Raw genomic sequence first — 14,795 nt, 5'->3', positions numbered from 1 at the left:
GGCTAGTGGGGGAAAGACTGAAAGACTCCTGGATAACGGATGCACTGGCCTATCTCTGTTTCAAGTCCTGTGAGCGTAAACAATGCCGTGGGTAATGTCTGCTTGGCAGGACTAGTGTGGCTGTGCATGTGGCACTACTCGCTACCCCGGGCTGTATCACTTACTCCTGTGCATCAGCACGCATCACCAGGAAGACGGTTAATTCATTCTTACTCACTGTAGGGTTAAGTAATGCTTTCTTTCACTTATAAGCAATTGCAAGGAGTCTATAAATGAAAATTATTCCATGACTGAGAAAGTGCATGACATCCCAGAAAGTGAACGTTATTACAGGAGCGGCACTGACTCTTTCAATTATTTAAGGCCAGTGAACTTCACAAATCAGTCTCTAAATCAGATTTTCTCAATGTGGGAGCTTCTTTGTGTCCATTTTTCACCTTTGGAAGCAGTGTTATTTTTTTTGCTTATTTTTTTTTTCAGATTGCTGTTTGCTGAAATAAGAAAGAATTTCAAAAAATAGTCTACTAGTATAAAGTGACAATATAGTAAACAGAAAACAGTATTTTTGAAACTAGTGACATTTAAAAATGCTAAATAGCTTGAAGTAATGGAAACATAAAGGACTATTGTAAATCTTTTCTATTTTAAGATTTACTTTGAAACTGTATTAGCTATTATTTATTAAGTAAAAATTATTTCAAATGATCATCCCTTCAAATCTAAATTTTAAAGTAATTTTACTTCAACCAATATTAGAGAGGTTACAAAATCTAGGCATTTTAATATAATAATAAAACAGTATAAGCTAATATTTTGATTGTGAGTTCACTTATCAATTTACCCAAATATTAATCTGCTGGTTCAATTATATTTCACATCTTAAGTCTCTTACCTCGGACTGTGAGGGTAGCAGAAGCTTCCACTTTTCCGACCCGATTCTCAGCAATACACATATACGTGCCTTCATCTGTACTCATGGCCTTTTTGATTCTTAGCGTGTAATCATCTTTGATGTCATACCTGTGCAGAATATGAATTGGCTTTATTAAATAACATTGGTTATATTTAGATAACACTAAATATTCAGCTTCGTTTTTCTCTTTTTATATTATATACACAGGCACACACACACACACACACACACACACACACACACACACTGTTCAGCCATAAAGTACAACTGTTTAGATTAAATGTATTGCTAATAAGATCATTAATTTCATATCTGATTTCTAGCTTCTTGATTATAAATTACCTATAACTTATATATGTATACAACTCTGGCAGCATCAAAACTATCAAAGGCATTATTAGCACTTTGGCTTTTTTGGGTAGCTCTTAGTAAGAAAATAGTGTATGCTTTAGTTTCTTGGTGAGTTATATTCTATCATTTTGTGAATTACACTGCATTCAAATATATGATTTATTTTTATGACATCTTGAATATAAGAGAGCTGAAACACATTAAAGAAGAAAAGTCTTCTCTTATTTGTTGGCAAATTGACAAAAGAGACATTGGTTAAAATAATTAATAAGGTGTAATCCTTTTTAAAAGTAGCAATATTAACTTTTAAAACATCAACATGCCTTGTAGTGATTTCTGGAAATGCACACCCTTAGCTCTTTCATAAACATTTCTTGCCACATTTCTGGTTTTTTAGCAAGTACACTAACATACTAGTTCAGAAAAAAATTCTAAAATTTTAACACGAATTTTTTAAGAGCTTATATAAGAATATGTTCTTTTTAGATTCTAAGAAATTTTAATTATACAAAGTAATAAAGAAGTTATCTTTACATCCTTTTCATATCTGATTTTTCTTATCGATTTTCACTGATGGGCTTTGTGATTTCACACAATAGCTTCTGAATGATCACAATGCCTCTCTTTCTCATACATACCACACAGTCAAAGCTTTATTTTCAAAATATTACTTTACTTGGTTCTATCTGCTCACAATTAGCTGTGATTTTCTGTTGCTTTCAGGACCAAAACAAACTTTTTAGGCGTGCATTGAAGACTTACTATAATCAGATTTCTTCCACTTCTAGTTTTAGCTAAAAGAATAACACAGCTTAACTTTATTACAAGCTGAGACATGGACCTAATAAAAGTTCTGTTTTACATAACTTTGCAAGACAGAAAGTAATGTCTACGAATGAGTCATGCCAACTAAACTTAACTATCCAAGCTCCACCATCCTCCAGTTATGGTGGTTACTTTTCTCTCTGCATGTTTTGGGTTAAATTTCTGCTGATTTTCAATGTCATAGTCATGAGGAAAGCCTTCACTACCTTGTGTGAAGCCAAGCATTATTACCCCAAAAAACTATGATTACTCTCTCCTCAAAAGACAAAACAGAAAACAAAACAAAAATACTTATTGTTACACCAATCATTCTGCATTGCTTCCGTTTTGTATTGTCTGTTTCGATAAAGGCGGAGATCCTATCTGTTTCACTCACTGCTATATCCACAGGCCCGACCCAGAACTTTTAACATCCAGTAGCATAACCAAGGGATTAGGAGCGCAGACTCTACAGTCAAACAGCCAGAGCTTTCATCTTGAGTTCTGCCTCCTCCTATGCTTGTAACGGTGGACAAAATACTTAACTTCCCTAGGTCTCAATTCCTCACTAGCAAAACATGCTGATGATAACACCTATCTTATGGATTGGATATGAGCTTTAAAGGAGATATTACTTATCAAGTGCATAAAAGTGGCACACAGAAAGCACAATACATGTTAGCTATTTTTATTACACTTACTAGGAGCTCAAGAAATATTGGTTGAATGCATGATGAGTATCATTTCTTGCTGATATAAAGGTCAACCAATTGTGAATGACTGCAAGACAGCAAATTTGCCATATTTATCTCTTAGGGCTTTCTCATGGGCTATATGTAGAATCTGGGGCAAGTATTCGACTGAGATGCATGAGAGAGTAACATTACACAGAAACTTTCTCTGCTTAACTTTGCCAATTAAAAACGTGAGAAATAATGATTTGGATGATAACTTCAGAAAAGTTGCTGGTGATATATTTAATGTCTAACAAAAATGTTTCCTGCAGTTAACCTATATTCTACATGACATGTTTAGCTCTAAGTTATAAACACTGAATAAAAACAACATATTTTGCAGACATTTCTAATTCATCTCAAAAAACTGAATTCTGGCTATAGTTTTATCTCTAGTTCTTGTTTGACTTTTGAAAAGTCTCTTCATCACTCTGAGTTTTCTCAAAAGCTAAAAGAGGGAAAAATAAACTTAATTTATAAAGTCCTTTCTGGATCAAACACACATGAAAAATTATTCTATGTAAATTAAAGATACTTATATTGTACATTAATTCTGATTTCTCATTGAGGACACAAAATCAGAAATTGTATATTGCCTCACCATTAAAAAAAAAAAAAGATTCACACACATTAGCACATTTCACAGAAATAGTCATTTAACAGTTGAGGAAACTGACCGTTAGTCAGTGAAATTATTTGCTCAAAGTCAGTTTGCCACTAAAGAGAAAAACCAAAGAATTCAAACCTTGATCTGACTCTCAACCTGGCATTTTTCCCCTTGCTCTGTGGTACCCCTTCCCCACTGCAAAATACTTAGTTTACTCTTTTAATGTTAACTTAAGACACACAAGCCACATTATTTACATCATTTGAATAGAAATATAATTTCACATTGAGCAAACATTTAGTTACACCTTGTGGCAAAATTTCACTTCAGGTTAGATAAAGTCACTTATATAGGCAACACCATGGGAGACAGAGACAACGTGAGAGCTATTTATGTCTGGCTCTAGTAAGAAAAAGTGTTCAATTAAAAATTACTGATTACATAATATTTGAGCCCAAAAGAAATCTGAAATCTCACTTGCCAAAATTTCTCCCTCTTTTTTTTAAGGAGTGTGAAAGAGTGTCAAGAATAGTAATAGGAACATTGCATTGTGTGTGTGTGTGTGTGTATAATTATATACAACTTATATATATAGAATTTTAACTTTTTGGTTGTTTTGGGTTCCCTGATCAGAAATACAAGTAATTCTGCATTCTACACTATGATTGCAATTTTTGTTTCCATAGGAAAAACTAAAAATGAAATATTGCTTGGGAGGCATCAATTGAGTTAATCTTAGCTGCTAATAAAAGGGACTACCTTTCAAAGATAGCATACCTTTACAAGCAAATAGTACATTTCCTTTTTTTAAAACTCTGTGACAAAGTTTCAGATATAGACTGTAAAAGTTGAGTAAGAACAATGGTCTGGAGGTACAAAGGTAATTTTAGAATATCTATAGGACTCCAGCTAGGTACAGAGAGTACATGAACCCAAGTAATGAGCTCAGCTGCAGTGAGAAAGGTAAGCTTTGTAGTAGAAGAGGTTTTAGGATGGTAAGTTTAATGCTCCTGCATGTAAAGTGCCTTGTGTGGTTCATGGGAATTAGTAGATGCTCACTGAGCATTATCTCATTTTAATTTCCCCTTAAAGATCCTTGAAATTGGAGATTATAATGAAGGTCTATTTTATTTAAGAAATTCTTACGACATGTCTCCAACATGCCAGACATTGCATTAAAAGCTGGGGATACATGCCTTCACAGGGCTTCGAGCCTAGGGAAATGATTCTCAGATGGAAGGCATAAGGTCTGCCTTGACATAAGTGTGGATCAGAACCACCTTTAAGGCTTTCTGTAGCTAAAGCACAAGTTACCCTGGTCCTAAGGTTTGATATGCACACATTTCTGAGCACAGTGCTATCTTTTCCCAATTAGAAATAACTGCTGCAATACACTAGTCCTGTGAGGTCTTACTATACAGGGGTGTTGAAATTTAAAAACAAAGAAAAACAAACACACTTCCAGGATTCTCAGTTATTGGGGTGCTCAGAACTTTTTAAGTTCTCATTTTCATTGGATCTTTGCCTAAGGAGAGATTGTGAATATTATGAGCATTATGGATTTATATCAAAAATACTTTAAATATATATAAAATGATTGACTGCCTCTGTTAAGAGAAACTTTAAAAAGCTCACCTTTGGCAACCATTCATCAACACTTGACTCCTGTCTGCAACAATCTACCAACCAGTCTTCCAGCCTATTTATAGGATGAGTGACTTCTTCCATCTTTGAACATCTCTATTATCTTCTATATATGATGAAACAAAACATTCCTTCCAGAAGTTTCTACTAATGCTATTACTCCTTGTGCCAGCCAGAAAAATACACACTCTCTCATGCAAGACAGCCTTTTGAATTTTAGGTATCCTATGAATTATGTTATTTTTATGTCAACTATTTCTAACAACAACAAACTATATATAACATAATAGCAGTTATTCAATCTAAGGGTTTAAAGGAGAATAAAAGCTTCGCTGATTAATTTACCTAAATTTGGTATGTTGCTTCATTGTTTGAAACTATCCAATGACTTCTCATTCAGTCACTTAGAATAAAATTTATTTCTATGGTTTTCGAGATTTTGGATAATCTGTCCAACTTCTCATTCATCCTCTTTAAACCACATGGTCCTTTTTTTAATTTGCTCAACGTAACTGCCTAATTACCAGTGTGTCTGTTCTTCTATTGTAACTTCATGGAATGCCCTTCATTTTTCAGGGCCAATCATTCCTGACTTTTAAGATAGATCAAATATTCCCTCAAAGATGTCTTCTTGCGCAAACAATGTAAAGTAGCTCTCTGCCCACCAGAAACCTTTTAAAATTACTCTTATTTGTTTTTATTCTTTGTTTTCATTTCTTTTACTTTTAGTACTTTTTAACTTTCTCTATCACATTTTTGTTAGCTGATTTATTGTCTTCTAGTTTCCAGGAGCATGTATGCTCCATGAGAACAAGAACTGGTTCTCCCTTTTTCCAAAATATACACCCCAAGCTCCACCAGACAGCACCTGAGATCCTGGATGTGCTCGAAGAATGGCTTTTAATGAATGATGAAACATCCAACAGATGCTTAAAATTCTTTGGCAGTTATTTCATAGCACAGTTATTAGTAAAACAATTGTATGAAGAATGGAAAGGCCAACTAATTTGAAATATAGCACTCTATTACACTGAGAAACAAAGTAATGTTGTTAGGTTTATATATCAGCAGTTAGCTCTGAAATGTAGGTTATATCAACAAAATACTGTAAATGTTAAGGCTCAGAATATTTAATACACAAATGCTACTATGGAGATGGAGCTAAAATAAAGAAATCAGCAAATCCTGACCAGCAATCTAGACATTTGATTTACATATTATCATTATAAATTTCCCTCTGTAAATCAGTAACATGAAAAAATAATCTCTCTCTGCACCAAAATAAATGAAATAATTCTAGAAGAATATTTAAAACAAATATGAAGACTATAGGAGAACAAAGTAAAGATTTGAGTTTTGCTGCTTTTGAAATATTAACTCATTGTTTTGGCAACTATGGTGATTTCTAATCACAGGTGTTATTGAAAAAAAATAATGACAATAAAAATGTATTTGCATATGTACTCAAATATACTATTTACATTATTCTAATGACAATTCTGATAGGTAAGGAGGAAAACTGTTTGTCCTCTATTTTAAAAATTAGAAAATTTAGGCATATAAACTTCAACCTGAAAGTATACAGTTTATTTTTATACTGTTATAAAATATGGCATAGTGGAATCTGGAATATTATATTCAGTTTTACTTTCTGTTTATCAAGAAAGGAATTACAGGTATAAAAATTGAAAAGGTGACATACATAAACTTGAACTCTTCATGTGTAAAAATAATAACTTTAGAAGAATATCGTTTAAGGCTAGAAAACCACGAAGAACACGAATCAGTGAACATGGAAATATCCAGCAATTCCTAAAATATCAATGTTAAAGGAGAACACTTGAAACCTAAATAAAATACCTCTAGAATAAGAGGGGCAAAGGCCATTTAGTCATGCAATTATAAGGAAATACATGGAAACTGGTTATTCCAAGAAACCAGCAGATAATAAATTCTGAGACAAAGCAAAAATTGAAAAAAAAAATTGAGTCTACTCTAATGCCCTAATTTTAAGATTAGAAAAATAGCACTTTGTTATCCAGAGTCTTGGAATTCATTGGTAGCAAAAGTTTAGACCATATTCAAAACCTAGCATACTCTTTACCAGCTGTATTACAGAGGTTACAACTTTCTACAAAGAGACAGCATAAAGATCCAATTTTTCAAATCATGATGTATGAATCTACAAAGGGAAATTAAAGTAAGCAGTGGGTATACTACCAAAATGGAAACTGCTCCCACAAAGTTTTCCTTAATAGGGTCAATGACTAAATGCTCAATGTCACAATTAAGCTTTTAGTGGCAGAGATGTTATTATAATTTAGGCCTCATGGTCTGGATACAGAAATTTACACTAGATACTATAAATTTATAATTACAATTTGCTCATTTGTGGACTGAAATCTGCCTGAGAGCAAGCTGTGTGTGTGTGTCTATGTGTGTGTTTGTGTTTCGGCTCACTAATGTTTTTAAGTTATTGGAATAACTGATACCATTTACAATTTTGACATTTTCACATAGAAATTTGGATTTTCAAATCAAGGTCTGTCTTTCTCCAAAGTACACACTTTCTCTTTCATCACTCTGCCTACACAAGTCTGAACAACTGTACAACTGGAGACCTACTGCTCCTTCCAACATTACTGAACACCGTGCCAGTCTCCAGCCTGAATCCTGACAGTACCCACATCCCAGGAGATCGAAGCATATCATGGTATCTTTATTGGTTTTCAGAATAAGATGACTCTCAGGCCAGAAAAATGAAATTGTGATCAAAGTAGCCTTTATCTGTGAAAATTTAAGAAAAAAATGAGAATTTGGTTTTAAAGAAGTTACATCTAAATAACTTCAAAACCCAGAAAGAAGTAAATATTTGGCCCATTGCTATTTTTACATTTAGGCAATCTGAGGCAAATATGGCAAAGTCCTTTCCCCAAGGCCACACACATTGAGGCAATTAGAGTCCGGGGGAAAAACTGTCGTGAGTATCTACTACCAGTCTCTGCTTTCTCTAACCGGTCATGATTTCTCTGAGACAGTAATTTGCTTCCTAAAAGTACATATTTCACAAGCAATTAGATGTCAAACATTTCCACAGGTCCATGGCCTTATTTCTTGTATTTCTTTGCAGATAAATTGGTACCTGCCTAACAGTAATCTCACTGATGCTTTACACTATTAGATTGGATAATTGGGAAAATATTCATTTTCCCCTAGAAAGCAAATATTGACTAAGTAATATGAATAATTATAAATGATAGTTCCTTATATTTCAAGAGCTATTTACAACCAAGCTTAATGTATGACTTCACAACAATAAAAGACTTGGAGAAAAATGCCTATTTCCAAACACCATTTTATGGAAAAAGAAGCTGAGATTGTTGTCTTGAGTTACAGAGAGGCTGGAACTGGTGTCCTCTGCAGCAAGTCCATTTATTTTTCTAACAGAGTAACATGACTTTTCCATTCGATGTGTGTGTTTATTGCTCAGTGTGCATGTGCACTGGCCAGGGAGGTATGTATTTCTGTATCAGACTCTGTGCTCAGAGTCTTCAAAACGCCAGAAACTAACTTTATCATTATTTTTCTCAGCATTATTCTAAAACCAACTGCAATCCTAGGAGGTTAATAAATGTGTTTCCCAATGTATACACACTTTAAAATTATTCTTTTATTTAAAAATCTAATGTACCTAAATTTTGCCCAGATCTTCTCTTGGCCTTCTTTACATAGTAGAAAATAAATTTTTGGTAACTGGAGCATACTTTGGTATCAAACAGCTACTTTTTAAATGTAGAATATTATATATGATCAACACGTAGAAGGTGTTGTCTGACTTTAATTAAAAATAAGGAAAAAAAAAGAAACAGATGAAAAAACATTACTGGTGAGGAAATCCTAACAGAAATGGGGTGATTTTGATGGTGAAATCTGCCAGTCTCAGCCTTGTATAAATGCAGTCATTGTTGCCAGGTTTGATTAATGACAGTTGTACAATCATGTGCTGACAGTCCCCACTATAAAGATACCTTTTTTTTCTGATATGAAACAGTGCTGAAAAATGCAACCCAATCAGATTTGGCCCCCAGACAACATGTGCTATCATCACTGTACCGTGAATTGAGATTGATTGGTAACCAGCTGTGACAAAGTGGGAAAAGAAGCTATGGTTTTTCTGTTATTTTTTTCCCAAAGGAAAAAAAAAAAAAAGAAAAAGGGAACTGAATTGTGTCAAAACCATTACCATCTGTTTGGCTAAATAATAAACAAAACAAAGTAAATTTCTTTTAATACTTAAAACAATAGTTTGTATGCAAGGTTCTGTTTGTGTGTGATCTTCTATTTAATAATCTTAAAAGTGTCTCAAAAGAGAAAATATTATTGATCTTTAAGAAGCAGAGGACTACATGCTAAAATCAGTTCCAAAATTAAATGAAAGAATCTATTTTATTTCTTCCTCCTGAAGAAACTTTCACTCATAACTAGTGGAAAAATTTCCTATAAATCTAAATTCACATTGAAAATCTCAAGCATAATTTTTGAAACTGGCAAAATTTTACAACATAACTATGTTTTATACATTTCTCATATGCTGCAATCCCCAATGCATCTCAGGCTTCTAGGGTAGGAACTTCTTATGATTTTTCTGGCTTTTATGAAAATAATTAAGATAATTCGGGGACCGCCCCCTCCAAAACTTCCACAACAGCTATAGAATTTGGGAGGAGAAAAGAATGAAAGAAAATATACTACATTTTCTATTACAAGCTAGAATTTTACCATGTCGGTTCAAGTCCCTGTATCTCATTGCCTTGTTTGAATTATGTGAGGGCTCTAAACTAATAAAACTTCCTGAATGGCTGTTCTCATCTCAAAAGCACCTTTGTTTTTCACGGAAGGAAATTTATTTTCTCAGCATTTTTAGTTTTTGAAATCACCTACTTCTTCTTATTATAAGATGTCTGGCTCCAATTCTAGAACAAGTGTTTTGAATTAGCACTTAAATTTTTATTTTGTATCTGCTTTATTAATCATTAGGTTGGCCAATTGTAAAAACCATGAATTGAACCAGGAAACATTTAATGTCTACACAAGTAAATGTTTTTTTTCCTTTTAGGGAGACTTGAAATGTTTGTTTTTAATTTTCAAAATACTTGCACTCTATCCAAATAGCTAAAGATCACCTTACACCTTTTAGATTCTTTCAGAAAATAAATATCTGCAATAAAAGGCATTCTGTAGTTCCAAATTCAATAAAAATTTAACTGTGGAGCTCTTACATGAAAATGTTACAAACTCTATTGCCTTGCTTTCCAACAGAAGGATTTTTAGGATAAAAATTACTTATTAATCCTATGGAATCATTCACTGATAATTAGAGACACACCTATTACCTCATCAATACCACTATGTGGGTTTCAGGGAACATGGAGATCCAGTCCTTTAGAATTCAGTAATGTTTTTCAAGCTAAAAATGAGTGCATTTTAACAACTCATAACTGAATTTAAGGCACTCTTCTATAAAACATAAACCTTCTTGGAGAAACTTAAATCTTTTGCTTCTTTCATTCTTGGCAGTTGAAAGTAGGAAGAGGTGATCAATTTCCCTAAAACAATCTCTCTGCTCACAATATTTCAAATAAAACAAAATCCTCCCACCGATAATACTTGAAATTGTTATTAAAAATCACATAAGCACTTCTTGGTAGCCTAAATCCCCAGCGATATTTTCTTCGTCTTTAACAGTTAAGATACATCCTAAAGTCAAGCTTTTAAATCACAGTTGAGATCTGGGACCCTGAAATGAACACAAGAGGCCATTATTTTGCCGGCAAAGGGCTATCAAGTGAAGTTTCCTGTACTCTACAGCCTACGTGAGTAACATTTTCTTTTTACCTACGATTATAATGCAGGCTAATGTTTATAGTTTGGGTGAAGAAATCTTTATTTTTTCAGGGTTCTGGTCACAAGCATTTCTGGGCAGGGCACCTAAGAGCAGTGAAGAACAGATGTCCTTTAAAAAATGAAAATTAACGTAACACTCATTGAGGAAGGAAAGGACACAAGAATCTTGGGAGATTAGACTTATAGGGAAATAGTAAGAGACACAGTGTTCTCCGAAAATAACTTGCTGTTCTGTTCTGGAAGCTTGTGCTGAAAGCCAAAATGAAACTTGAAACATGACGGCATTCTGACTCTGTCTTAATTGACCAGACAATATTGTATCCTTTTTTGGCTTTCCCTAAATGCTACCCGTATCTCCACCGCAGTCATAGGTGACTCTATCCTTGTAAGCTTGACCCATTGATGAAAAACCCCTCTACTAGTCTCTCTAAGACTCAGCACAGCTGAGAGAGCATGGCATTTTCCAACTAAATAGCTAAGAGAAAATAAACAAACAAAAAGATGGCCAAAATACCCACAATAGTGTAACAATAGTTGATTTAATAAAAGGCTGATTTCAGATCACAGGATAACTAAGCCCAAAAGACAATGCATCCAACCACTGCCAGGGATCCCAGACACCGACCATCTTGGAACCACAGCCCTCTCTGGAGATCAGGCAATTAAACCAAACCACAGCTGAGCCCTTCCAGAAAGTCCAAAGCACCCTGCTCACCCCAAACTAGAAGTGCCTCCAAGTTTTAACCACTGAGGATATGGTCGTCTTTTGAGTCTCCCTGTCTCTCCCATCTTCTATATCTATGACAGACACTGGAGACTCCAAGGATTAACTCTCTTGACAGATCTGTGGACATCCATGAAGTTCACAGCCTGTTATCCTTGGTCACCATCCAAGTTCCCATCTTCTCTTGTCATCTTAGTCCCTCATGTTCACCTCCTCTGCACTGAATTTTGTCTCCTCTGATGTAACCTCTCACAATTTTTTGTGGACCTCTCCACAAAACTTTTCACTGTGCCTTCTGAACTACCTGTTTACTGATTTATAAAACTTCCTTATCCTCTGTTTCTCAGATTTCTACCTTCTTCTCCTTGCCCTAATGGAAACCTAGCTCTTTCCTGAAGGTTTGTGTTCAGGGTGAAGGAAGAAAGAAAGAAAGTACATCTTCCCAGACATTGCAAATAATTACCCAGAGCCTGACATGGAGCAGTTTCTCAATAAATATTTTTTAAAGGAGTAACTTATCCTCAAAATGAACAAAGCAAATTTTAAAAACAAAAACAAAGCAGAACAAAACAAAACAAAGTCCTATTCCATTGAACAGAAATCATGTCATCCAGTTTTGAAATGGAATATTTAGAATTTCTTTCTCTTTGACAAAGATGACAGTTAATAAGAATGTATTTCATAAGGCTGTTATAAGGATTAAATGAGTTCATAAATTTCGAGTGTTGAGACCTGGACCTGGCATACAGTAAATGCCCAATAAATGTTACCATAAGACTTTTCATACGTGCCCCTCATTTCTCTCAGATCTCCTCCTCCAGTGATACTATCTCCATCCCCTGGCTATTGTTTCATAGCAAGATCCTGGACCTTGCCCTCAACTGGAATGGCTCCACCTTTGAAATCAAAAGCTCAAATTTCTAATCTGGCATAGCCTTGGGTGGTTCCTCAGTCCTTTGTATCAACACTTATTCGCTACCCTGCTTAGATTCCATGGTACAGAAGATGCTTCCCAATATCTTCACTTTTCTCATCCAAATGCCTTTCTGTTGCATTTGCCTAGAAAAATCTCAGTTATGTATGAATATCATAAAATCATGCACTCTTCCTTCCACTCTCATATAAGATCAAGTTCAAATTATTCTAGAAATGTTGAAATGTTTCTTTGGTTCATAATATCGAAATAAACATTTAATTATTTTCATTACTGTCCTTAGTATGCAACCATCTTCGTGATAATTTTTTCACTAAACTTTGTAAGGTTATTCAAATAATATCTGCAATCCCTTAAATGTATTACTTTTAAATAATTCTAAAATATTGCAGGTATTATTTTAACTAATGAGAACACAAAAATTTAGGGTAAGAAGTGCAAATGTATCACAATTAAGAGACCATGTTGTAATGAATAAAATGGTGAGGTAGGTTAAATTATCCTTCAATTTAGAAATAATTACTTTATTGGCATAAATGCAATGAAGGCAATTTGGTTTAATTACAGGACTGGATATTGCAACATCAGATTTGGAAAAGTGGATATATCTCACAGGTGTGTGTTTGGTTAGAAATTAATCTCAACTTTTAAGTCCTTTCAGAAAAAGACTTTAGAGATTAAATCCTCAAGAGTTTACAGAACTCACAGTTCAGAGGAGAATGTTTTGATAAGTAGCTCCCATTCTTCTCGATCTCTTCTGAGTTGGGAATGAACTCTGTGTAATAAGGGACTTCAAGTTTGGGGTAAAATGATTTTTGTTTTTAATTTGTCATCTACTTAGTGGCCTTGTAATATGTGATGGACAGACTCCAAGACGTCTCCTTCATCTGTGTTCAAAGTGAGCACCAGGTGCAGGGGAGGCTTCTGCAATCTCAGAGAATATTCAGTCTGGGTGGTGCCATGGAACATTCAAAGGCTTTCTCCTGCCTTCTACCCTCAGAAACTTCCTTGTGAAATGTGCTTACGGAGTAATTTAGAAATTCAACATAATGAGATAGGAGCACCTGTCATCATTAAATGTGTCACACAACCTGTGGGTTGGTAGGTCTATTTGAAAATGCAGGTTCAGACACTGCTCTAATTAAGCTACTCTTAACCAGTTTTATCCACTCAGCAACTATTTAATGAGCAAGAAATATAAAGAAAAATTCCCTGTCTCATATATTCTAGAAAATATGCAAAAAGTATGCATTCATTTCAAGTCATTAGGGAACCAAAGGCCTTATTCTTGTGTTCAATGATGACATGTTTATGTCAAACCCCATCATGGTACTTACTATTTGTCCATCTCCCTGGTATAACCTTCATAGCTAAGGCAACAAGAAAAGATTATTACCTTTGAATTCTCTTTCTTTGAACTATATTCTACTATTTTTTCCCCTAACATTAAGAACAAAAACTAAAATCATATAAAAACAGTATTTATCTTTTCCACTAAATCTGGCTTTCTCAGCCTCAACACTATTTACATTTTGGGCAGATGATTCTTTGCTGTGGGAGTTGTCCTATGCATAACAGCAGGATGTTTAGCAGCATTCTTAGCCTCTCCCCTAGACGACAGTAGCACCTAATCCCCCAAATGTAGCAATCAAAAATGCCTCCAGACATTGCCAAAGGCCCCTCTGTGAGCACGAGAAGCATAACTGGCCCCAGCTGAGAACTACTGCACTAAAAGTGCATTTGGTGAGCAGCACAAGCCAGACGCAGAACTGGATACTTGAGACTGAGATAAATACGGCAAAGGGAGTTGAGGAGTTTAGGAGACAGACAGAGAAACCACTACAATAATGATAAATTTAGTGCTATTTTCTTGGTTACACAGAAATACAAAAACCAAAACAGCCAACGACTGTTGAGTGAAACCCGAAATGAAGGGTGTTCCAGGTCCAAAATGGGAAATGAGCACAAGCTGAATTTTCATGTTGGAGAGACGTGGGATTGGACTCCAGCCCCACCACCCCGGGTCCTATGACCTTGAGCACCTTGCTCATTATCTCTAAGCTCCAGGTTCCTACTCTGTGAAAGAGGAGATTCATGCCTTCAAGACGACCAGGCAGATTAACTGTAAAATGTGTAACAACCTAACATGCAGCATGCGGGTCCTGGAAAAAGGATAGCGT

At 34.7% G+C, this 14,795-nt stretch overlaps 1 protein-coding gene across 6 annotated transcripts in view; it reads right to left on the bottom strand.

Annotated features, from left to right (window-relative positions):
• ROBO2 (roundabout guidance receptor 2) overlaps nucleotides 1-14,795 on the bottom strand; it is a 1,149,410-nt gene that overhangs the window by 118,731 nt on the left and 1,015,884 nt on the right. For all 6 annotated transcript variants that reach the window (XM_032489706.1, XM_032489698.1, XM_032489727.1 and 3 more), the window contains exon 6: nucleotides 893-1,020. In XM_032489706.1, coding sequence (XP_032345597.1) covers nucleotides 893-1,020 — 128 coding nt within the window. The remainder of the gene's footprint in view (nucleotides 1-892; nucleotides 1,021-14,795) is intronic.

Source organism: Camelus ferus, chromosome 1 (assembly GCF_009834535.1).
Source record: "Camelus ferus isolate YT-003-E chromosome 1, BCGSAC_Cfer_1.0, whole genome shotgun sequence".
Lineage (NCBI taxonomy): Eukaryota > Metazoa > Chordata > Mammalia > Artiodactyla > Camelidae > Camelus > Camelus ferus.
Note: the sequence above shows the minus strand (reverse complement) of the source record. Positions and strands in the feature narration are given on the sequence as shown.